The sequence below is a fragment of the Anticarsia gemmatalis genome, chromosome 3 (genome assembly GCF_050436995.1).
Source record: "Anticarsia gemmatalis isolate Benzon Research Colony breed Stoneville strain chromosome 3, ilAntGemm2 primary, whole genome shotgun sequence".
NCBI lineage: Eukaryota > Metazoa > Arthropoda > Insecta > Lepidoptera > Erebidae > Anticarsia > Anticarsia gemmatalis.
In genome coordinates this window covers 13,459,445-13,485,660 of record NC_134747.1, presented here as the reverse complement: position 1 = coordinate 13,485,660, position 26,216 = coordinate 13,459,445, and the positions used below count along the sequence as shown (strand labels likewise).

At 40.6% G+C, this 26,216-nt stretch overlaps 1 protein-coding gene across 1 annotated transcript in view; it reads right to left on the bottom strand.

Moving 5' to 3' along the window:
• Positions 1-80: 80 nt before the first annotated feature.
• The window catches only part of tweek (transmembrane protein KIAA1109 homolog tweek), a 47,197-nt gene continuing 21,061 nt past the window's right edge, over positions 81-26,216 (bottom strand). Inside the window, exons 25-51 of the mRNA XM_076136664.1 lie at positions 25,603-25,820; positions 25,096-25,203; positions 24,593-24,893; positions 21,866-22,068; positions 21,287-21,510; positions 20,812-20,946; positions 20,280-20,419; positions 19,711-19,882; positions 17,963-18,121; positions 17,364-17,538; positions 16,726-16,960; positions 16,024-16,228; positions 15,373-15,632; positions 14,892-15,042; positions 14,668-14,750; positions 14,311-14,428; positions 13,823-13,980; positions 12,496-12,691; positions 11,899-12,095; positions 11,257-11,400; positions 10,646-10,804; positions 10,227-10,412; positions 9,696-9,838; positions 9,320-9,398; positions 8,959-9,089; positions 8,323-8,456; positions 81-7,537 (exon numbers count right to left, since the gene is read on the bottom strand). Coding sequence (XP_075992779.1) covers positions 7,354-7,537; positions 8,323-8,456; positions 8,959-9,089; positions 9,320-9,398; positions 9,696-9,838; positions 10,227-10,412; positions 10,646-10,804; positions 11,257-11,400; positions 11,899-12,095; positions 12,496-12,691; positions 13,823-13,980; positions 14,311-14,428; positions 14,668-14,750; positions 14,892-15,042; positions 15,373-15,632; positions 16,024-16,228; positions 16,726-16,960; positions 17,364-17,538; positions 17,963-18,121; positions 19,711-19,882; positions 20,280-20,419; positions 20,812-20,946; positions 21,287-21,510; positions 21,866-22,068; positions 24,593-24,893; positions 25,096-25,203; positions 25,603-25,820 — 4,598 coding nt within the window. The 3' untranslated portion in view covers positions 81-7,353. The remainder of the gene's footprint in view (positions 7,538-8,322; positions 8,457-8,958; positions 9,090-9,319; positions 9,399-9,695; positions 9,839-10,226; positions 10,413-10,645; positions 10,805-11,256; positions 11,401-11,898; positions 12,096-12,495; positions 12,692-13,822; positions 13,981-14,310; positions 14,429-14,667; positions 14,751-14,891; positions 15,043-15,372; positions 15,633-16,023; positions 16,229-16,725; positions 16,961-17,363; positions 17,539-17,962; positions 18,122-19,710; positions 19,883-20,279; positions 20,420-20,811; positions 20,947-21,286; positions 21,511-21,865; positions 22,069-24,592; positions 24,894-25,095; positions 25,204-25,602; positions 25,821-26,216) is intronic.

The following is a 26,216-nucleotide window of genomic DNA, read 5'->3' as shown; positions in this document are numbered from 1 at the left end:
AAGATAAATAGGAATATAAAGAAAATAGGATAGGAAAGGATCTTAAACCTACAATACAATAAAAAATAAACAAGAATAAATATATTTCTAATAATAATTTATTGATATCTATCACATACATTATGTACAAATCACCATGCTTTAATAAAATATAATCAGTACTATGCAACGAAGCCCAACTCAACGGAACCCCTTCCTCTTATATTACAAATTATACTACTATATGCAAACAAATATACAGTATTATAAAGCCTAGATTTTTTGTGATAGGACCTGGTTATATACCAACTGTACTGTTTATGTGTTTTGACAGACAAATGTATCGAGAATCTATTACATAATTTAATTCAATTTTACAGATCGATTCTTTCGTGTCACTTAATTAAATCAAAACCTTATTAAGTGTTGTTTCGGTAGAATTTCCATACATATAAATCAAAATGATACAGTTATTCTTTAAATAAATTCATTTGACCATAGAAAATTGGCGTTATCAAGTAAAATTATACAGTATACTGACGACCTTACACTTCCTAGCGGCCATTTCAAGAACTAACAAATGTCAGATTCTTCAAACAACCACTTGTGAAATATTACCATCGTCGATGTTCCATCCTTGTCTATTCGCTCTTTATAGACAGAGATGACATGACCTGTACAATATTACTTGATGTTTAAAACTTTATTATTAACATTGGAAAGGTACTTTAGAAATAGATTTTGGTTTTCGAGACGGATTTAGTAAAGATATCTATTATATTTATAATAAAATATTTTATTATAGTACTATAGTCTATATACCTTCTGTTTTTATTAATTATTGATGTCCAACTGGCCGATATTATGTAACAGCGGCCAATTTCATTGAAACCGGCCAACTGTGCAGGACTTTGTCTGTAGTGTCTAAGTATGTGCACAAAACACAGGTACACTCTCTATTCCATCACTCTCATAGTCTGGTGGGACGGGTATCCGACACGACCAGTGAGAGGTCAGGCGCAGTGTTAGGTAGAAAGAGGCAAAAGATATATCAGCTATAACACTATTATAAAATATTTAAAGGTATTATACATAAACAAGAAATCTTGAATAATTATATATATGTGTTTATGTTTAATAATAAAATCTCTAACATATTATTTTTATTCTTAAAACAAAATAATTACATGTCAATGTTTTAAAGAAATAACTTCATAGATAAATGAATTAATTATACATTTTTTGAGAATACAGTCATGAGTTTTAATATGAAACTACTATACTATACGATTAGATTATGATTTTAAAGTGATAGACAAATTCGTAATATATAAATGTAATAACCACTTGGCGATTAAAAAGAGAGCCCAGAAGTTTCTTGCCAGTTCTTCTCATTGGCCCTACCTTCCGAACTGGCGGTAAATTCACTCTCTGTATCATTGACTATCATAAGTGTCTTTGCATTTGACCTAAATGAATAAATTTGATTTAGATTTTTTGATGCTTCGACATATTTTTTCTCTTGACTGTATTTTCAAATACATACAATACAAAGTATAATATCATGAAATACATAAACTATATTTAAATAATATAACTGATACGATAAACAGTATATTAAAGCGAAATTCACAACTTATACTAATTGCATTCACATAAATCACAGAGTATTACTACATAATCCCCACCACTCACCCCTTTAAAACTGAAAGATTTTCAAAATGAAACTTAAAACAGTGGCTAAATACAAAAACTTGATGAAATGGAAATCTAAATAATAGAATTTTATACGTCGTGCGTCTTCATAACTTTTAAACTTTCGCCTTGCATGATCAATGTATTTTAATAAAATGATTTTAAGGTAAAATGCGCGTTCGCATAATTCCCGTATTCTATTAAATTCTTATGCCGTGCGTTTTGCCACCAATGTTGGCGACCCGCCGACAAATGTCGACGACTTAATGTAGGCGACTCTTTATTCTAAAAGAATCATATCAGCGACATGGATACTGATTTAGAAATAAAACCGCTGTCATCAATTTGTCGACATATATGTCAGCGGGTCGACTTTTGGTGAGCAGACTCCACGAGGCCCCGAATAAGTAAACAGAACTTCAGAGAACTAAATCATAATTAATTTTTTTGTAGATTAGGTTTCAAAATTATCAGAGTAGGGCAAAAACATAGTAAAGACAAAAAAATACTCGTAAAAAAGAGCTCCTTCAAAATTTGTTAGAACACAAATAAAGGGAAATATTTTAAATAAACACCGCCACTGTAAATTAATTTGTGATTAAAATTAAATATAAGTGGAACATACCTCTCTCTCGGTAACTGTCCAAATTATTACAGACAAATACCAGTAATTAATTAATATTCAATTTACAAATTAAGGCACAAAACTAAAGCAACTTTACTCAACCATTTACTGTATTATTTCAAGAAACAGTCTGGCAACATTTTAGCTGAAATGAGTAATGTATTGCCAGTTATGAAAAGGAGTAATTACTATTTTTAATCTTCGTAGAAACATTTCTTTAGCAGATAAATTTTTCAATGTTTTATTTTCAATAGATTTTTTAAAATATTTTATTGAAAAGTGCAGCAACGGTTGAGTACAGCTTAACTAAACACGTTTTAACATAAAATGAAACTATTTTTTATTCACTCCTCTCCTTCGCTATTTTTCTGTGAGAAGTAAAGTCATGAGCATAAATAAGTATAAGTTATATTTGACAAAGTTAAAAACTAAAAAGTAACATAGTTTTCGGGCAATTCTTTTAAATTATGCCATTAGATATACTTATTTATACTCATGTATTTCTGAAAATAATTTCATTAAAGACAATAATATCTTGAAACGAACAACAAAATATTTACATCTAACTAAATAAGGTACAAACTGGGGGTATACTCATTGTACTTTTATAATTATATATCTATCCTCTTCCAACGCTATGTGACAAGGGAATGACAGAGAAGGACAAACAACTTGGATTACATATTTATCTATTTTATAAAGACATTTATTGAAATAACTTCCTACTTACTTGACTATGAGAATTAGTTATTACTAACTATACTATAGTTTAAAATGAACGTCTGTTTTCGTCTGTCTGTTACGCTTTTACTTCAAAACTGCGAAATTATAATTATATGGTATTTCAACAAAGCATAACTTTGCTTATATATAAGCGTATATTTTTGTCAACAATAATTTTATTAATTTGTTCAGGATGTATGTTGATGACTGTACAAAATTTTTAATCAGAAATTGTTGTTCCCGTCTTCACATTTAATTTAGTTCCTTTAGTGGCATTGTTGATTCTGTCTAGACATTTAATTTAATTATTTAGTAAAACAACTAATTCTCACAGTCAAGTTAATCTATGGATATACACCAACTAGGCAGGATAGTATCATATACAACGCGATCCATCACTTCTTCACTCATAATAAAAATAATCTCATTCATACAAACATCGAGTTTTTGAACTCATTAAACTACTATACAGAGAAGAATAATATATTCTTTTTTGGACTAACATTTAAGTGCAATTCGCACAGACAGTGGTTGCGATAGGGCGCAGGTTAGGACGGGAGCATGGCAGGTCTAATAGACAGGTAAAAAAAACTAGAAATTCTAAAAAGTCCATCTGTCAGATAATAAAAAAATATTTGTCACTTATTGAACATTCTAAAGTGGCTTAGTTAAAAGTTGCGGAGTGGAGGCTAGTGACGTCACCTTGTTGTACATTTCCTACTCTACCGTGACGTCATGCAACTTTACTTATCAATGTATCGCAGTAATTATTTGATTTTGTACAAAAAAAATACAGGGTGTAAATGACAGCTAACCGAAAACTTTACTGGTAAGTTTGTGACACTGTATGCGCGAAATTTACTCCAACGATATTTCTCGGAAATGATTGGTTCCCGAGTTAGTCATTTTTGAGCGTTCAATGTATAGTGAACAACGCGATGTATCTCCGCGCATGCCTACGAGATTTCTGGCGGCGGCGGCGCGCTGAGCGACGACATGTCGCGACGCGTCGTAGGTACATACGCGTACCACCACGTCTATGCGCTCACTAGTATGCAACGCTATCATTAGATAACAATCTTATGTATCGTTTATGGTATCGTAAGTAGGCCCGTATGTTACAATAGCTCATAGTAAAATTGTAAGTAGGTAGGTACCTACTTGGCTTACGTGAAATCAAACAATAATAGCAAAACGTAACCAATAATAAGGAAGTGCTAAAACAAATTGTTATCAATGTCTATCAACACGCAAATACCTGGTGTATGGCGAGAGTTTGAGTACCTTTGGATCCGGACGTACAGGTGCAGAGCACGCCGTGCACTTCCACGTGCTTCACCATACATAACACATCAACATTTCTTCCTATTTACGAACACAACTGCACTTCGAAAACAATAACAACAAAAATAATAACAATAAAAACACTAACAACTCAAAACTGGGACAATAACAAGTAATAATAAACAACAGTTCACACGCGACACGACGAATATGACGAACGACACCGGTGAAGAGCTTCCGTCTTCCGCGAGCGAATTGCTCGAACTATTAATCAAAGAGAGCCGCCGGCGCCTCTCCGCTCACTCGCGCCGCCCCTCGCCCGCGCCACCCGCTCCCTCCGCGCCGTCCGCGCGCGCGCCGCCGATTTGGTGACGAGCGACGAGTTAGGATCCCAGCGAGAGATTAGATTCAATAAAATATTGATGTGGCATTACTATTTTTACTTGTCACAGTTGTTACTGGTTGCATTGTAGTTTTATTCAAATACCAAATAACATTACAAACATTATTGATGTAAGTTTAAAAAACTTTGATATTTATAACATAAAATCAGCTTAAAGTAAATAAAATAAACACGAAACGTTTATTTAATTAAACCATAAAAAATGTAGGTACATAACAATGATAACAATCAATATCCATTAATATTCTTATCAGAGAAACTAACTTATCATAATTCATAATCCCCGGAGAATTACTTAGCATCCATTTTGCCGCATCCCATCTATGTAACATTCACGCGCGGTCGCGGTCGTCACGCGTCACTACGGCCATCTACTTTTCGAGTCGCACCGCGCTTGTATGAAGTATGAATGAGCGTGTAAATATCGAATAGAATTTTGCAAGAACAAATGGAACAAAGCGACAATACATGTTAAATTGTTTATTAGAGATTTTTATAGCGCTAAAGAATATCAATAGGATTTTTTGTTGTTCTGTATGTATTTGTACGTGTAATAATAAGATATCACATATTTTAAATCTTATGAATTTACCTTTTATCGGAGAGCGGGATAATTATGTAATTTTCATTTTTAACATAGAACAAATACTAAGTAACGCTGCATACTAGTGAGTGTGAGGTTGACAGCTGTGTGCGTAATCGTGTCTGTGTGGCGCGCGTAGGTAAGCGGCGTGACGTCGACCGTCGCGGCCGGCCGCCGCCGGCGCGGTGTCGTTGGCTAAACAGCTGATAGCGAATTTATACGTTGTTTTAATCCATTGCTGTTTTTTGTGAAAAACAGTAATATGACGGTTTTTTTTTTCATATTCATGTTGCATTGTTTAGTATTAACGAAATAATACCAGAAAAAATAAAAAAAAACGCATAAAAAATCGGAAAAATCAAGAAAAAACCGATGAAAATTTTCAACGCCATAAGCACCAGAATCGTGTCTAAAGTCATTTTTTTTCGTTTTCGGTAGGCTGTCGTTTACACCCTGTATATCATATATTTAGATATTTTTTTAAATCTACCAGACGAATTAAGAAATAAAAATGTGTTACCCATCTATGGAATTACCGCGGCAAAGTTTGCTTAACGCACAGATCGTCTACCGACCGGTGACCGCAACTGGCTATGGGCGCAAGAACAATTAGATAATACAAGTAATTATCCCGGCCGTACTCGTGTCTCGCCCCGCGCCCGCTACGCATCCGCTTTCTGTGTAAATCGCGCTGTACATTGTGGTATATAGTAAAAACTGTAATTTTCCTACTTTATTTACTAACACACCAAAGGCCATCTTCGATTCACAGTTACCTACATTTTCCGTCACCCTTTCTTATAACGTCGTTTAAGTTCTATCACTACGTAAGTCATAATAGTAAGATGCACAAGGGATCTTATGCACGGTAAAGAGAGCTATATAGTAATCTACAGTATTTTAGGTAAGTCATTTATAGCAACTTTTCAGGAGAGACTATACCCGGAACTGACTTACGCACTGTTCCGTAGAACAGGTCTCATCTTAAAAGGTTTACTAAGGCCAAAAAGGCATTGACACCCTTAAATAAAATGTATAAAAACAAAAAAAAGTGACTAACCCTTCGACATCGATTTTCGTTTTTTTTTTGTGAATGCCATTAAAACTGCTAAAAAATCCTCACGTAGTGTTAGAACTTAAACGACGCTCATTCTTTTGAATTTACACCCTATCCCCTTAAAATACAGTCCATTTTAAACCTTCGCACGGGAATGTTCATAAAATCGCAATTGTCGAATATTTCGTAAATAGTTTTCGTTAAATTTCGCTAGATGTCGGTATTCTAAAACCAGGTTTAAATCATAATAGCTGCCAAAAAATCAAGAACAAGATAAAATCCAATATTCTTTGTTCAAATTAAATTAGACCTCATAAGTCAAGATAATAAAGTCCATTATTTAAAACTCTCTATTAAAGTACTAGTCCCATTTCCTTTGTATTTTGGACCTTATAGTATTGTATTTAGAGCTCACAATCATTTATCATAGAAAATAGAACTCTACTCTACTATGATATAATTTCCAACATCAGTTGATACTCATACAAAAGATCTTTCCCTACAAAACAGTCCATCATAATTTCAACCTTATCTCAATATATTTAGAGTTGAATACACCGTAACCTCAACTTCCACCAACCGCTTCCAAATCATAAAACAATGTCATATTCTTTTACTCATATTTATGTTTTAACCCCCGACGAAAAGAAGGGTATTATTATGTTAATTTCCAATAACACAGAACTATAATTCATATTAGAATTACTTGTGATAATGATATTTTCACTTCGCTGTGTATTTTCAGTATAAAATATTTATGGGGCATAATGAAGCTAGCTAAGTACTAGCAAGAGTTCAACTTGTCTAGAATTGCAGCTGGTCCATTCATAGTAATTACAACTTTATCTACCTTCATTTAAAGTCCATTATCCCACAAAACTTTACCACTCACTGTTTCAAAACAGCTCTACTGTTGCAATGTCAACCGTATTTCCATTCAATTAGAGTCTAAAATCATAAAACATACGTGTTGAAGCGCCTTACTGCGGCACATTGGCGGTATATCACTTGTGCGGTACAATGGCCACTAGGCGCAGTAGCACGAGAGACAGCAGCTTGTCGAGAGGGTCCAGGGTCCCGCGCTGTAGCCACTTGGGTATGGTGGTGCGAGCGTGGCTGAATCCTAGCTTTTGAAGGATGTAGTCTACTCCGTAAGGCTCTATGGATTTGCCGGCCCAGGATAGTAATCTGGAAGAAGAGAAGAATAGTTTGTCGTTGTTTCTTACAAGATGTAGAGCACAAACGTACATTGATTTCTGATAAATATTGTGATTATAAAACTTAACATCAAAGTTTGTCGGGATGTATGGATGGATTTAAACCAAAAAACTATTAACTAAGACATTTTTTTAAGAACAACTCAAAAAATTCAACAATAAAAAACTGCAATCTTTGCAAACTAGTGACAGAATAAACCAGAACGTTTATTTTTTATTCAGGGGAAACAAACAGTTACAAACTTTTTTTAATAGAAAATATTAATAATCAGTTTTATGCAAATGTGTAGCTCACAACGATATCCACGTTTTATCTATACTAATATTATAAAGCTGAAGAGTTTGTTTGTTTGTTTGTTTGTTTGTTTGAACGCGCTAATCTCGGGAACTACTGGTCCGATTTGAAAAATTCTTTCAGTGTTATATAGCCCATTTATTGAGGAAGGTTATAGGCTATATATCATCACGCTACGACCAATAGGAACAGAGTACCAGTGAAAAATGTTACAAAAACGGGGAAAATTATGATTCTCTTATGTGACGCAAGCGAAGTTGCGCGGGTCAGCTAGTTAAATATATTGGTATCAGGGATACGTAAGCAATCTCGGTGGCATCAAGTTAATAAAGTAAAGAAAAATATTATTTCAAAAAAAGGGAACAAAAAAGGTACATTTCATACATTACAAGGTTAAGGAATAAATGACACCGAATGAAGTGTGATGCATAATACTGATCAATAAAATGTTTTATGCTTACCGCACGGTAGGTTCTAAATGCCACGTAACACATCTATAGTCGCGGTAATCTTGTGGTGGTCCTTCACACCGCGGTCTGGCGCCCGCTGCGCTTGTGCTGGTTTCGCCCCATGCCGCTCGACCTCCGCCGGGCATCTGATGAAGAAAATAGAAACAGACAGACATTAAATCGAAGTTTTTCACGTCACGATTAATGTCGCCATATTAAAACGCCGCACGAAAATACAAGCTGAAATTGAATTAACAATTTTTTGCATGCAGAATAACCTAAGTTCGTCGCATAATGTATTTACTCGTAAAATTATTTGTTTAAATCTCATGACTAAAAACCATGTGAAGAATGTAGTGAAATTCAGAAATAAGTTTATATCCTTTATTTTTTTAGTAATTTCAAATATCGCTCACTTGCGACGAAAATGTGACATTTCGAAAACCTCAATTTTACAATTATATACCTACCATTTTTAAACTTTTGATCGTCGCTTGTTACGCCGCCATTTTTGGAGTAAAAAATATCGCGTTTTTGTAGAATATAGAGCGCATTAAGGCGAATTCGAATAACTAAAAAGAAATATTTTGATTTTTTCGAATTGACACACGTTCTAATCTATCAATAGTGAAATCAATAAGAACTTACCACTCGGTCCTTCTCCTTGATATAAGAAGAAATAAGATCATGTAGAAACAGGAACGCCTCTGCGTCCACAGACACGAAGATGTGGTCTTCAAACTCCGTGATGAAACTGCACTCTACTACTGGCTTCTCATCTGTATACAAACCAATAAATTATATACTCGTATGACATGAGTCAAAACACGTTATTGTAATAAAGGAAGGGAACGCGAGTTCGTAAAGACTTCCAAACTGCTGTGAGTCAGTACAGACGACAATTTTTTTTGAGTGTACAAATGTACACGTGCACACGTGCACGCGTTAAAAGCTCGGTGTATAAATTGGTGTAAGCTCGAGTATTTATTTTCGATAAAAAATTACGTACCATTTTCAGTGGGTGGTGAATTAGCTTGTAAATGATGTGTCCTGAGATGTAGTTGTAACGACGGCAGGGCGAAGATCACCTGAAAAGAAACAAAAATTTTGTGTCATAATTTCAACCGTAATATGTATTCTTAACTACTACTTTCTTACAAACTCAGACATAACTAGTTTCATGTCGTGACGTTTTTCCTGACTTGGATAGAACAGACATAACATCAATGACCTACATCCAAAACAACTATTGATTGATTACACAAATATTGTTCCAGAATTTATATCCACGCAAAAGTGACAGAACCTACCACGGACGTCGCCTGTTCTTGCTTTTTATTCGTTTTCTCTACTTTATAGAATACAAACTGTTTTTGTATACAAACCTCTCGCACATGTTTGTCTCCGGCGGCTCTGTTCCTCTCAGCACTGGCGCCACGCTCGGTGGAGCCGGTGTTGTTGCCGGAGCTCGTACCGGGAGCCGTGCCCGCCGGAGGCTCGCGCTCCAGGGACGGGAACAACTCGATGGCTGGACGAATATATGAGTTTATTAGTAATGGGTTTAGTTGGAGTCATGAGAGATTTTAAACAGCTGATTTAATCTTGTTACCTTATTTTTTAGTTTAGTTAAGTACTGGAAGCAAGTCTTTATTAGACATAACAATTGGAGCAGAATAAACTACGGTAAATATTTGTTTTAGTCTCCTTTATAATTCAGATAAGTATCTATGCGAACGTTTTTAACTGTATTTTATCCGTATATGCGTATACGTCTTTGAGTCTATGTAAAAAACAACTGTTATTTCTGTCCATACATGGGTACTTATCATTGAATCTATGCCTTAAACATTAGCTTATAATAATAAGATCGCTTGATCATCACACTAATCCAATAATAGTAGTGTATGTCCACGTACCGTCGATCTCGCTGTTAGCGAAGGCGTAGTGGAACCACTCCTTGAGCGTCTTGAACTGCGGCGGGAACAGCAGCGCGCGCGTCATGCGGCACACCGTGGCCTGCGAGTGGTGGGCGCGCGCCGCGGCTCCTCCCGCTCCACCTAGAGATGCTGTCAGGCTCTGCACCACGTGGACTTCCAGCTCACCTGGATAAAAACAAAGTGTTCAATATACTAACCAACGAAAGTATTGAAAGCCGACGCCATCGTGACAGATAAATAAACTTTGGACACGCATACGAATACATGCAGTCGCAACAAAACAACAAATGTACACCCGCCACTATAAACTGACCATGCCATAGAGAAAATTGAAAGGTTATAGGAAACATACAAAATTGAACAATATTATATATAATAGGTATTAGTTTAATACTAACCATCGTCGTTGGCAACTTGCTGTGCTTCAGTGGCGAAGCTGATGCATGGCTCCTTGAGACTGAACAGCGCCCACGACTTGGCCTTCAGACTGTTGCCGTGGAAGCACGCGAGAGACACGTTAGTGCCGTGCAACTCCATTGTACCACCGAGCACCGTACCTGAGAATTAACTTGTGGTTTAACGACAACAACAACAACTGTTAAACAAACGTTGCTTTGTTTTAAAATAGCACCTTTGTTCAAGAACTTCAGTATTTTTTCTATTTAGTATTTTTTTCCTTCATATTTAAAAGAGTAACCGTTTTCAGAGACTTTCTAATATAAATAACGCGGAAATTAATCAGTACGTACATATCTAAAGACGTAAATAAGAAGTCTTATTTTCTTTAAGCATAATAAGAAATTACTCTAGCTTTGTTAACAAGACCATGTTATTAAAGCCTGAGCTAAGTAAAATGAACAAAAATGGCAAAAACGTATATTGTTGGAACGAGAACAAAAACGCAATTAATTCTAAAAAAACTGTCATATCTTACGTACAGAAACCAAAAAAGAATTTAAGTTTACTAATCTTTCAAAGTTTCGTATTATATTTTGTAAAAGTATCATACCATTAGCCGGCAGTGGCGTAGGCAGCGTAGACAGTTGCATGCCAGATACAAGTTGTAGTACTTTCTGCCAGTGACGATGATGACGTAACTCCTGGTGTTGAGGAGGTGGCTGACCTTCAGTGGCCGCGGCGGGAGCTGCCGGCGCTACAGAAACATAGGTAAATATATTTCTACGTTGCTTTTTTGGTTAAGAGGATTTCTATTCAACGTTATTTTCTTATTCTTAAAGATACAATAATATGGTAATTTTATTACTATTAGTTTCGAAGATAACTTAATATACCTTGGTTATTTAGAGTCAGAGTGCAGTAAATACGTTACGTCGCTCGCCACACTTAAGGTCCGAGTGAAGAAAAGCGTTAGATAACCTATCTGATGGATAAACTGACAGCCAATGTGTGATCCGATACTAATTCAGAAGTAGAAACAGGGCTAAATAGTTTCTTTGGCTGCAGTGAAAATTTATGTATTTCTGTTAATATTGATGATAATTATTCATTTCTGTGTTGTTGGGGACACTCGCACTATCATCGAATATAATTTTATGTTATCCAAAAATAAATAATTATATATGTTACATACAATTAGAGTATTTTAAATCTATTTAAATGCGCTTCAATAAAATTCATAAGTTATACTCACGATCCCTCCTATCCCTCTTAGCTGCTGTATAATTAGGATGTAGCGAGCTGAACACGCGCTTGCTAGACTTGAACTGTTGCGTGAAGAACTCTTCCAGTTTGAGCTGCATCTTGAGCAGGTCTGGTGTTGTGGACCGAGACATTAGGATCTGCAGCTGATGCCAGCTGAGTGTACCGTGCGTGAGGATTATTGCCGGCCTGGGGGAAGATAATATGATGGTTAGCTTCACATATTATGCTAATAAAAATATTGATCTTAAATTGGTACTGAGATTTTCTATTAAAGTTGTTTTTAGTGAGTATTTCATCGAGTTTTCCTTTTTTTTTATAACTTTATTGAAAAGACAACTCCCGCACTAAGAATTGCTCTTGTGTCGCGGGGACTTTTATAAACATACAAACAAGGGACACTAAGTACAACCAGACCCGAAACAATTATTTGTGGATCGTACAAATAATTGCTCCGTGTGGGAATCGAACCCACGACCTTCCGACTCAGTGGTATCGGCGAGGCGACTTAAACCGCTGCGCCACGGAGGCAGTCAAATTAATCATGGCACTTCTTAAATTTATTCACAAGCATAAACAAGTATCATACCTGGATGTAGGTCTATGTGGATGATGTGCGGGGTGGCGTGCTCTGGCCAGCCACTCGTCCCTCAGCGCGGCCTGCAGACGCGACACCCGCGCCAGCAGCACAGGCGTGCCCATGTACTCCAGGCGCAGCTCCAGCGCCGCCAGACGGACGCCGCACACGTGGCTAGGGTTGCAGCCCGCTTCTTCTTCGATGTGGACTAAACGGACAAGTGGAACGTGAGATCAGATGTATAAAGTACTTATAATTTGTGAACATTCACTATTGTTTTAAAATATGGATACATAATTGTTGAAGTATTACTAGTTTCAGTCAACATATTTTTCAGGTGCAAAAATCTTAATAAATATTATATTAATAATTTTGTTATTTATTTTTCAACACTACGACCTTAAGACACAAACACAAACAAAGGAAACCGGAGAGACTGCAAAGGATAGCTTGGAAATTATATTATCATGTCGATATTTCAATAATGTATGATACATTTTATTGCAAACTAGCAAAATAAGACAAAACGAAAAACTCTCTAAAGCCCTGTTCACATCCATACTTTTCCATATTAATATTATAAATGCGAAAGTAACTCTGTCTGTCTGTCTGTCAGTCTGCTACTCAATCACGCCTTAACTACTGAACCAATTTGCATAAAATTTGGTATGGAGATATTTTGATACCCGAGAAAGGCCATAGGCTACTTTTTACCCCAGGAAAATGACGCATTTCCCGGGAAAATTCAGGTGGCGAACGAAGTCGCGACAATCAATACTATAATGACATTGAATTAACAAAATTCCGTTGTCATGGCAACTGTTATAATGGCGGATATGCCTTAGCGCGACTTCGTTATATTAAGAGACTAGCTGACCCGCGCAACTTCGCTTGCGTCACCTAAGAGAATGGGTCAAAATTTTCCCCGTTTTTGTAACATTTTACGTTGCTACTCCGCTCCTAATGACCGTAGCGTGATGTTATATAGCCTATAGCCTTCCTCGATAAATGGACTATCTAACACTGAAAGAATTTTTCAAATCGGACCAGTAGTTCCTGAGATTAGCGCGTTCAAACAAACAAACAAACAAACAAACAAACAAACAAACAAACTCTTCAGCTTTATTATATTAGTATAGATATAAATAATTTTGAGAATATTATTCGTGAAAAAAAATGCATATTTTATATCATCACGCTACGACCAATAGGAGCAGAGTAACAGTAAAAAGTGTTATAAAAACGTGGAAAATTCTGACCCATTCTCTCTTATGTGACGCAAGCGAAGTTGCGCGGTTCAGCTAGTATAGACATAAACTTAAGCAAGTATAGTACTGACCATAAGTATCAATAGAGGACAACGATATAGCTCCTCCCACGATACCGCCCCTGGCGTCAAGCTCGGAGCCGGCCAGGCCGACGCCGAGCAGCATGTTGCGGTGGCCCGTGCTGCCGATGCTCAGTCGACCCGTGCAGTTGAAGTCGCGGCTCTGCCAACTGCACACACAACATTTTATTATTGCATTTCTAGCACGACTGGAACACGTATTCTTGACCATTTTAATGACTAAGTAAACATAGCAAAAATAAAAGCCATAATAAGAACTAACTACATAGAAGAAGTGGATACTTTACAAAAAAGAACAGTACATCATAATTTGAATAGTAGATTTCTAAAACATAGATATTTTCAAATCGAAAGACAATTCGTATCCACAGGATTTTAAATATGCATTTTTGTACTGTTGCATTATATTATTAGTACAGGATTTATCTATGAAACAAAAGTATAAAACCACGAATAAAATTCTTGTAATTAGCACGTACCTGACATTGCCCATCACATTGCCCATATTCATGTGCACGTTGAGCTTGGTGAAGTTGACAGCGAACAGCACGAGCGTCTCCCACGCCGCGCCCATCGCTGGCGTCGGAGTCTTACTATCTGTTATATTCAATATCAACGTTAATATCATCGTAAATCGTCGTTTTTTTACCCATTACTGTCCCACTGCTGGTCAAAGGCCTCGAGGGGTTAGGCCTCACGCTGGCCAACTGCGGGTCAGGGACTTAACATGCCCCGAAGGAATATATTAAACAAATTTTAGGCATTCAAGGTTTCATCAGGATGTTTTTCTTCACCGTTAGAGCAAGTTATATTGATAATTATTTAACTACACTTACCTTTAGATTTCTGATGATCTACAGTCTTAGTTTTCTCTCTCTGGGGCAGTACTGGTGATACAGGTGCGTTGCTACTTGATGGCCTGTGCATACAAAAATAAATATTATCTTTATTAAACTTACTCCTTTAAACGGAAAGACCAATTTAGAGGGAAGAATGAATCAGCTACGACTCAGAGAACTGTGTAATTGGCATTTTCGACAAGAATATGTACGGCACTTACCCATGATCCCTTGTATCGTGATGTAGACTAAGGTCTCCGAGGAACATTCGTCTCACGATCGTTCTTCGGTACCATGCTTTCGGGAACGCTAATATTTCACCCAGACGACGCATGTCGTATTTGAACCACGCAGAGCCTACGTCCACGATAGCTGTTGAAATAATAATGTCGTGAGTAAAGATCAATCTGCTAGAACATTGCTAATCTTAGACAAACAAAAGAAAAAGATATAAAGCTCCAAAACTTAATCTGACTAAAAATCTTTTCTTATCAATTTAAAATTTGATGTGTCGTTTTACAATTCAAACACACAGATATCGGCACGAATACGACGAGCAACTATACGTGTACGTGCACATCATAGAACGTCAAAACGCGACATAGCGCAGACGAGATTACCCGTACGATTAAAATACATATTCACAAACAATAAGCAAACAAAAGAATTCAACTATCAAAAAATACTAAATTTAATACTTACTTGAAAACCTAACAGTAGCCTTCGACAGATCCTGGTCAGTCTGGAAGTCAAGTTTCCTAGACCTGGACAGATGGAACTTGACAAACTCCACGTTGATGCTCAGCGAGTCTTTGCGCTCCGTGTCTGAGAGCGGGGACCACTGGGCTTCCTTCAAGCTGGACTTCTTGCCGCCGTAGGGGTGGAACATGTTCACTGAGAAGTCGGCCAAACAGCCCGTGACGCTGAGCCCGCCCATCGCTACAGCTGGCTCGGCCATCTCTCTGTTGAAGATCATATAAGACTTTTACTATAGGGATGTGGTAAATGAATACATGGTATTGTAATCAATTTTGTGTGATTTATGAATTTTATCCACAAGATTCGTTATTGCCTCCACGTTAGAGGATATAAAAGCCAAGCACAGTAAATAAAAATTAAATATTGCTGTCACGTGATCAATTCGAAATATAGGCCATTTATTAGAAACTTTTGTGTTTGTTTTATACATATTTCAGTACACAAAAAAAAATGCCTCTAAAACTACAATCAAAGACCTATACGTTAAGAAAAACTTATTTATAATCTTTGATTTAGAATAGTCACGAAACCACCTACTATACTACCTACTAAAGTATTCATAAAAACAGAAAATAAAGGCAATTTTCTACATACTCATCGCTAGCCCGCTTGGAGCTGAAGACGATCTGCAGACTGGGCAGCTGCAGCAGGCACTCCACGCGCGAGGCGGGCAGGCAGCTGAAGCGGAACGTGGACGGCTGCATGTGGAAGTGCACGATCACGTCCACCGGGAACGACGCGTACACGTACTGACCGTACGATGCTTCTGCCGAGCGGGAGCGCGACCCGCTCTCCGCTTCTGGGAGACGAAAGTGTGTATGTTAGATTCTATTTGAAATGACGTTTAAGTGTGATATGAGAAAAAATCTGGTAACTAGTAAGATGGGATCCAAAATCCAAAATGACAACTGATAATATTCACGCTTGAACCAATATGTTGCAGTGTGCCGTGTTCTTGTAATACGTGGATTATTTGGTATACAACGATATCTTAAACATTGCCCAAATAAGCGTCTATTAGTCAAGTAAATCGGAATCCAAATCAATCTAATGAAACTATTTTATTTATAACATTTTAAGCCGCTTAGAAATACATAAACGATTTCGTCACTTTTTATCACTGATTTCAGAATAAAAGTCACTTTTTCGTGCTGTACACACGTACATAAAATCAAACCGATAAGGGTAGACGACGTTACAAATTTTACCTTTGTTTCACATCCACACATCTTGTCACATAGGAATCATTAATATTATTTTTCTCGTATACATAATACCAATTTATGCAAAACTTACCTGGCGTTGGCGTAGAGAACGACGCCTTAGTAGGTATAGGTTCAAGCGTCTGCTCCAAGAACTCCAGTATATGTGGACTGATGATGGTCTCCTCCGGTATACTCTGCAGCGTGATCCACGCGAACAGCGCCGCCTTCTTAGTGTTCACCTTGCGGGTCGGCACGTTGAGGGGGAGGGGAGGGACTGTTTGAGGGGAGGTCGCCTCTTCGGGGAGGGTTTTAGATTCGTAGTGGACCTGGGAGGAAATAGATTTTTAATAATAGTGCAAATTAAAATACATTTTCTTTCAAAATTCACATAGTAATATTTATTATGTAAAGTTTATCAGTAAGAAGTTTATTAGTAAGAAGATTCTTAGTAACAAAATGCCTAATTGATCGACTTTACTGTCAAATTTAGATATTTTCAAGAAAGAAATTTTCAAATTTTTATACAGATTAAATACACTTCATTCTTTCAAACACATTATTGTTTGTGAAATACCAAGATACTTGTTGTTTTACGTCACCATTTAATGGATCCATCAATAAATTTACAGGTAATCATAAATAATTTGTTAAAAATAGTCATATTTCACCACCATACAACAAACTAAACCAGATTCAATTCAATAAGTAGCTTGAACGTATATCCCTTACCTTGAGGTCTAGCCCAGGCACCCTGAACACGGTGAGGTCCAGCACAGGCTGGTGTCGCGGGTGCGGCGCCTTGCGGCGGGCGGCGGTGGGCGAGCCGCCGCTGGCGCCGCCCGCGCTCGTGGCGCCCTCCGCCAGACCGCCTGATGCGGAACGACCCACGCGCATGCGACTGCCGCTGCGGGAATAACACAATCATGCAATTTAATTTTGACAAAAATATTGGCAACAAAGATCTCCATCCTCGTTCGGGAGCAGCCCAGCAGTGAGACAGTAATGAAATATAAAAAAAATACAATCAAACAATATTGAACAAAAATTAAGTTAGGTCTGCGAAGTAATAAATTAAACATATTGTTGTCCCATTAACGGACAAGTGCGAGTTGGGGACTATGCAGCCCTTAAAAACTGTTTCGATGAACTCTTTTCTCCTTCACCGTTAGTAGCAAATTCTAGTCTCAACTCACCCAAAGTTTTGAAAATATAATGATATGTTACCTTTAGTTAGAGCCTTGGACGACTTGCATATGAATTGAATGCTTTGGTTCTCATTGATGAAATTGAAAAACGTAATATTAAATAAGATGTTTCATAATACTCACATTTTCATATCATCCTGATGTCCGGGCTCTTTAGTGTGTAACACACACTTGCCACTGTTGATGTGTACCTTCACGTCTAACTCGAAGTCTATGTTTGGTTCAGCCGTCTTCGGCTTATTCGATTTGTTCTCGGAACTTAGCGGGTCGGATTGTTGAGTGCTGTCGGAAAAAAACAGTGTCAGAAACTACTTAGATTCATAAAAATTGCTTTTTATTAATTTTAATATTTATATGAACTGATTTTGAGATAGACTTAAGATCTATTTATTAACCGTTACTTTGGATTAAATCAAAATATCTAATATGTAGATGTTTATTTTTTTAATACTGCATCAAAAACCAAAAGTGCGCGTATAGCGTATACGTACAGCGCACACGTAAAATACATATACGTAGCGGCTGTAATAAGAACGCAGGCTATTTATTATCTATAAAATTAAACACAGTCAATTTGACTTTTAAAATCCATACTAATATTATAAATGCGAAAGTAACTCTGTCTGTCTGTCTGTCTGTCTGTCTGTCTGCTACTTAATCACGCCCAAACTACCGAACCAATTTGCATGAAATTAGGTATGGAGATAGTTTGATACCCGAGAAAGGACATAGGCTACTTTTTACCCCGGGAAAATGACGCATTTCCCGGGAAAATTCAGGTTTCGCCACCGAAGTCGCGAATAATCAATATTATAATGACATTGAATAACAAAATTCCGTTGTCATGGCAACAGTTTTAATGGCGGATATGCTTTAGCGCGAGTTATATGAGATATAAATAATTTTGAGAATATTTTTCGTGAAAAAAAGCATATTTTGTGGTTAAGAAATAATTAAGCTTTGTATTAGTAAAAAAAAATCATTCTCGCGAGCGGAGCCGCACGGGTCAGCTGAACCAATTTGCATGAAATTTGGTATGGAGATATTTTGAAACCCGAGAAAGGACATTGGCTACTTTTACCCCGGGAAAATGACGCATTTCCCGGGAAAATTCAGTTGGCGAACGAAGTCCCGAATAATCAATCTTATAATGACATTGAAATAACAAAATTCCGTTGTCATGGCAACTGTTTTAATGGCGGATATGCCTTAGCGCGACTTCGTTGTATTATGTGATATAATTGATATAAATAATTTTGCGATATTTTACGTATAAAATTTTTATAACAACCTTATGTCTGTACATTATAGATATTAAAGAAAAACTAAGATGGGAGATGTTCATACAACCAATAGAAGCCAAAAATATGTTTTTTTTTGTCTGTCTGTCTGTTCGTTGTTTGCTTTTCACGCAAAAGCAACTGGACGGATTTTGATGAAACTTATTTTATTATATGCTATGCTATTAGTCCTCGCTAACATATTGGCTATTTTCTATGGAAATTCGCTCTTAAAGAGGGGTAGAAAGAGAGGAGTTTGTACGAAACTTCGTCAGTTTTGGAGCTAATTCGTTTAAAATTTATATTTGGCTATATGATTAGAAATTGAGAATGACGCAATAAGGATTTTTGGAAATTCTGCCTTAACGGGGGTGAAAAAGGGGGGGTAAGTTTTTATGAAACTCCGTCGGTTTTGGAGCTAAATCTATAAAAAAATAAGTTGTTTAGCAAGCAAGTAGTCATGATCTCCTGGTATCTGTGAAAAGGTTTATAGAGAGTTAAAAAAGTGTGAGCGAAGCTATGCGGGTCAGCTAGTATACTAATATACCGATACCTAAATACACCGTTTTAAAAATAACGATCATTACACACCTATAGTCATGTTTCCTCCTCAGCTCCACAGGCTCCAGTTCATCGGGCCAGTGGTCGGGGTGCGCGGGCAGCGAGCTCTGGCGCTGCACGCCGGGCGGCTGCGACGGACGCAGCCCGCTCGGGCCCGCGCCGCCCGACCGCGGCCCGCGGAGCGACGCCGAACGAGACGGACCTGGAGGGAAGAAGATTCTTGTATTTTGCACATCACCCGATTTAAAAAGGCACTCACGAGTTGTCTGTAGGTATAACAATATGTTCTGTAATGTGAAATCAGAATGAAGTCCTCTTAACCTAATGTTTAGATATGCATAATACATGGATACAGTGGTGAACCCCTTTTTTATAATTTTAACAATGCGACCAATAAGAGGATAAGTTCAAGAATCGTTTCCGTGTACAGTCTAAGGTTCAGGACCACAATTACTAAACAATATTAAAAAAGATCTAGAAAAAAAAGTTTATCGTCCAATCTTTTCCTGACGTAATATATTTCCAATAACTTTTCGCATGCACCAATACTGTCTTATCAACGCAATGATAATACGCGGACTAAACTACTAAATACTAACCAGTCAACGGCTCGCTCTCCATAGAACTCCAGCTGCCTCCTTCAATGATATCAGCCAGTCTGTTATCTTCATCACCTAGCAGTAATGTCTCACCAGAGTCACCTACTCCCGCTGGCATTGCTAGGTTCGGTTCTACCACTCTGTGGGGATTGAAATAAATTGTAACCATTACTGTTTGAATAACATTGCTATTTTTATAATTTTTGAAATGTCGAGGTGACGAAGTCGTAGGTGGGAAAAATTCCGCCATTAAAATCTCGCAATATTTAATAGCGCAGTTAATAAATATATCCTCTCATTTAGTATCTAGCACAAATCTAGATGTAAGGTAGGTAGTAATAGGTATAAGAAGTAAGTAACCCTAATTTGATGTGTTTTCTAAAATTTGAAAGTAATCCGATAGAATGTAAAGTAGATTAGTTAAGCAACTTTGTAACTTAGGCATCATTTTTAAACAAGAATGTGGACCACTTTGTTATGTTTGTTCCAAAAGCCTATTAGCCTATAAGTAAAATTTATGTTAATGTGTTACCCTTCAAAGTCCTTCCTCTCGTTGGGCGGTGTTGGCACGACGAATGACTTGGAGCGATTCGATCCCAGCCCCAACTTGCCCTTCGTGATGGAGCTCGCACGGACACTTTGACGACGAAGCTTCTGAATCATATCCCTATAACAACAAAAGTAATTTAATTAAAGAGAATTTTCATACAGCATAAAAAAAATAACACGATTAAGTAAAATAGGCTGGTCATAAATTATCTACTTTGCTACCAATTAGTAAAGGTGATCGAAGTTCTCCTAAAGAAAGCATAAAATAACACACTAAAACCTCGTGTTGATTTCTAACTCTAATTATAATCTTCTTAATAGCACGAAAAATGTTCCGTTCCGAATACTGTAAAACAACGACAAGCGAAGTAAACTGGTTTATACTCCAACGCACATCTTTCACTCTTTTCTCCTTTGAGACTAGCATTTCAGATCTGCAACTCATAATATGACCGTACCTTCTAAAGTCCTTAAAGACCAGTGCCTCTAGCTCGTGGAGCCTCTTCATCTCGTACTCAATGGTGGTGTGACTGGCGCCCAGGGTGCGAAGGTCGTTGATGATCTTGGCCTGTTCGTTCATCTCCTTCTCGATGAGCTTGGAGCGCTTCTTCGCGTCGATGCTGGTGTCAAACACGAAGGCGGGGAGGTGGTCCGTGTATTTGCGTCGGAGGATTATGCTCTCCTATAAAGAAAATTTATGTTAATGTCAGATGATGTGAATTGTGAATTAAGACTGATGATTATGGAACTACAAATATAAAACCTATAAAGTGTGATAATCAACAACTAATAAGTCGAAAGCTAAAACAAGTTGCAATTTAAACTGGAATATGTTAGGTGTAAAATTACAAATCTAAATTGTGAGAACAAAAAAAATACTGCTTGGTGCTAGTTAGTGAAATGGAAGAGAGAAAGCATGTTTCAGCATATGTTCTTATGTACGCCTCTAGCACGTTTATGAATGAGAGGGCAATAACGACGTTCCGATTGACGTCACAAACTTAAAATTACAAGAAAAAGTTAAAAATCTCTTTAACCTTCACCTGCGAATCTTTACTGTTATCAGCCTCGTCGTCCAGGTCGCTCTCGTAGTCCATCTTCAGCGGGTCCTCCTCCTCGTAGCCTGTGAGCATGGTGAGCGTGTGGCCCAACGCTGAGAGCTGCTTGCCCACGTTCACGTCCAGGTGGATGTCCACGCCTTCCATCTGCCACGACACGTTCAGGAACCATTTGGCGTTCTCTGCAAAACAGAAATGATGGTCAGATATTTTTTCTAACATTTTTGTATCGTGCCGTAACAAACCGTTGTGCTTGTAGCACCTCGTAGGTCCCCTCGGACACGCAGCACACGTTAGCTCGGGCCCCGGCGTCACTCACCGTTGTGCTTGGCGGCGGTGGTCCGGCTGCACACCTCGTAGGTCCCCTCGGACACGCAGCACACGTTAGCTCGGGGCCCGGCGTCACTCACCGTTGTGCTTGGCGGCGGTGGTCCGGCTGCACACCTCGTAGGTCCCCTCGGACACGCAGCACACGTTGAGCTCGGGCCCCGGCGTCACTCACCGTTGTGCTTGGCGGCGGTGGTCCGGCTGCACACCTCGTAGGTCCCCTCGGACACGCAGCACACGTTAGCTCGGGGCCCGGCGTCACTCACCGTTGTGCTTGGCGGCGGTGGTCCGGCTGCACACCTCGTAGGTCCCCTCGGACACGCAGCACACGTTGAGCTCGGGCCCCGGCGTCACTCACCGTTGTGCTTGGCGGCGGTGGTCCGGCTGCACACCTCGTAGGTCCCCTCGGACACGCAGCACACGTTAGCTCGGGCCCCGGCGTCACTCACCGTTGTGCTTGGCGGCGGTGGTCCGGCTGCACACCTCGTAGGTCCCCTCGGACACGCAGCACACGTTGAGCTCGGGCCCCGGCGTCACTCACCGTTGTGCTTGGCGGCGGTGGTCCGGCTGCACACCTCGTAGGTCCCCTCGGACACGCAGCACACGTTAGCTCGGGGCCCGGCGTCACTCACCGTTGTGCTTGGCGGCGGTGGTCCGGCTGCACACCTCGTAGGTCCCCTCGGACACGCAGCACACGTTGAGCTCGGGCCCCGGCGTCACTCACCGTTGTGCTTGGCGGCGGTGGTCCGGCTGCACACCTCGTAGGTCCCCTCGGACACGCAGCACACGTTAGCTCGGGGCCCGGCGTCACTCACCGTTGTGCTTGGCGGCGGTGGTCCGGCTGCACACCTCGTAGGTCCCCTCGGACACGCAGCACACGTTGAGCTCGGGGCCCGGCGTCACTCACCGTTGTGCTTGGCGGCGGTGGTCCGGCTGCACACCTCGTAGGTCCCCTCGGACACGCAGCACACGTTGAGCTCGGGCCCCGGCGTCACTCACCGTTGTGCTTGGCGGCGGTGGTCCGGCTGCACACCTCGTAGGTCCCCTCGGACACGCAGCACACGTTGAGCTCGGGCCCCGGCGTCACTCACCGTTGTGCTTGGCGGCGGTGGTCCGGCTGCACACCTCGTAGGTCCCCTCGGACACGCAGCACACGTTGAGCTCGGGCCCCGGCGTCACTCACCGTTGTGCTTGGCGGCGGTGGTCCGGCTGCACACCTCGTAGGTCCCCTCGGACACGCAGCACACGTTGAGCTCGGGCCCCGGCGTCACTCACCGTTGTGCTTGGCGGCGGTGGTCCGGCTGCACACCTCGTAGGTCCCCTCGGACACGCAGCACACGTTGAGCTCGGGCCCCGGCGTCACTCACCGTTGTGCTTGGCGGCGGTGGTCCGGCTGCACACCTCGTAGGTCCCCTCGGACACGCAGCACACGTTGAGCTCGGGCCCCGGCGTCACTCACCGTTGTGCTTGGCGGCGGTGGTCCGGCTGCACACCTCGTAGGTCCCCTCGGACACGCAGCACACGTTGAGCTCGGGCCCCGGCGTCACTCACCGTTGTGCTTGGCGGCGGTGGTCCGGCTGCACACCTCGTAGGTCCCCTCGGACACGCAGCACACGTTGAGCTCGGGCCCCGGCGTCACTCACCGTTGTGCTTGGCGGCGGTGGTCCGGCTGCACACCTCGTAGGTCCCCTCGGACACGCAGCACACGTTGAGCTCGGGCCCCGGCGTCACTCACCGTTGTGCTTGGCGGCGGTGGTCCGGCTGCACACCTCGTAGGTCCCCTCGGACACGCAGCACACGTTGAGCTCGGGCCCCGGCGTCACTCACCGTTGTGCTTGGCGGCGGTGGTCCGGCTGCACACCTCGTAGGTCCCCTCGGACACGCAGCACACGTTGAGCTCGGGCCCCGGCGTCACTCACCGTTGTGCTTGGCGGCGGTGGTCCGGCTGCACACCTCGTAGGTCCCCTCGGACACGCAGCACACGTTGAGCTCGGGCCCCGGCGTCACTCACCGTTGTGCTTGGCGGCGGTGGTCCGGCTGCACACCTCGTAGGTCCCCTCGGACACGCAGCACACGTTGAGCTCGGGCCCCGGCGTCACTCACCGTTGTGCTTGGCGGCGGTGGTCCGGCTGCACACCTCGTAGGTCCCCTCGGACACGCAGCACACGTTGAGCTCGGGCCCCGGCGTCACTCACCGTTGTGCTTGGCGGCGGTGGTCCGGCTGCACACCTCGTAGGTCCCCTCGGACACGCAGCACACGTTGAGCTCGGGCCCCGGCGTCACTCACCGTTGTGCTTGGCGGCGGTGGTCCGGCTGCACACCTCGTAGGTCCCCTCGGACACGCAGCACACGTTGAGCTCGGGCCCCGGCGTCACTCACCGTTGTGCTTGGCGGCGGTGGTCCGGCTGCACACCTCGTAGGTCCCCTCGGACACGCAGCACACGTTGAGCTCGGGCTCGTCGGCGCGCGGCTTCCAGTCGTCCAGCGAGGCCTCGAAGTCGTCGGCGAAGCGCAGGCACAGCCCCACGAAGCGGCCCTTGGACACGAGCGCGCCCGAGCTGCACGCGCCCACCGACGTGCTCTCCAGCGTCACCACCACCGCGCCGCGCGCCTCGCCCTCCGCGCCCCACGCGCCGCACCCGCCCCAGCCGCCCCACGCGCCGCGCCCGCCCCACCGCGCCTGGGTACACATAACTATCATTAACACTGACCCGACAACTTATATGCTAAAAACTTTAAAAAATATAGATAGCGAGAAACTTCTATCGTCTTTATAACGACACTTTCAATTTAGAGATTTCATTACAACCTCTTTAGTAAAAAAAATATAAACACAGCAACAAAGATGAACAAAAATAAATACTGATTGGATATTGACTTACCACCATCGGCGGCTGGTTGAGCGGCAGACATATGCCAATATCGTCGACGTTCAGTTGTAAGAACAACGTGCTTAAATGGGGCGTCGTGATCTGTGACGTCAGTTGGACCTGTGAAATAACACAATTGCTTGAACGAGAAACAAAGATCAATAAAACATCATATTACAATTTATTATCTTTCGCTTGCTGAAGATATCGATTATTTAGACGGAGTTGAATTAAGGGTAAGGTTTCGTCAGAGACAAGAGCGTACAAGCACGTAAATGATAGTGTACGATTGCAGCATTCACATCTTATTTATAAAGTATACATACGTAGTACGTATACGCTAATACAATAACGAGAGTATTAATTGAGGCATGTTAATTATTTTTTAAAGAAAAACAGCTGCAACAAGAATGTACTAAAACGAGGTTAAATACACCCTAGACAGTGTTTCAACGTTCTAGGCACACCGCATTTTAAACGCCTTAAAATAAACTCTTAAATGTATTTTGTTTAACCTACCTTCTCAAACACCTGCTGCGTAGCCGTCAGTACTTCTTTATTAAGATTCAATCTCTTTTCATTCCAGTATTCATATGCGTTCTTATAGTTCAGCCACACGAGTATGGCCTTGTCGACCGCTACGGGCTGTATGTATATGAGCGGTCGTTTTAACGTAATGAGTACTACTTCCTTGTCGTCGCCGCATACCATCTCGTCTTGGAAGGCGTTGCGCATCGCTAGAGGTGAATTTAGTTGAGTATTGGTAGAATAGTTGTATTTTTTATATTACTTACTTTATGTTAAGAGACACGTAAATTGGTTTTAATGAATAAACTGTACCTAAAAATTTGTCTGGGAAAGAGATTGCAATTATTATGATGCGATTTTTTGATAGATAGATACTTAAAAACTTTAAGCAGTTTAAAAGCTCATAGTTAGTAGAGAATCGGTACATATTCAAAATAAGTCCATTATGGTTAACAGTCGAATCAAAATCAGGTAGCTATATTGTTAATAGTTTATGTCAGTGGTTTGAGCAGGTTTTTACCAAACAACAAAAAAATCTTGCCCATTCCCCTTACTTGTAAGGGAGGAGACCCTTACCAAGCAATGAGACAGTCATTGGCAAAAAA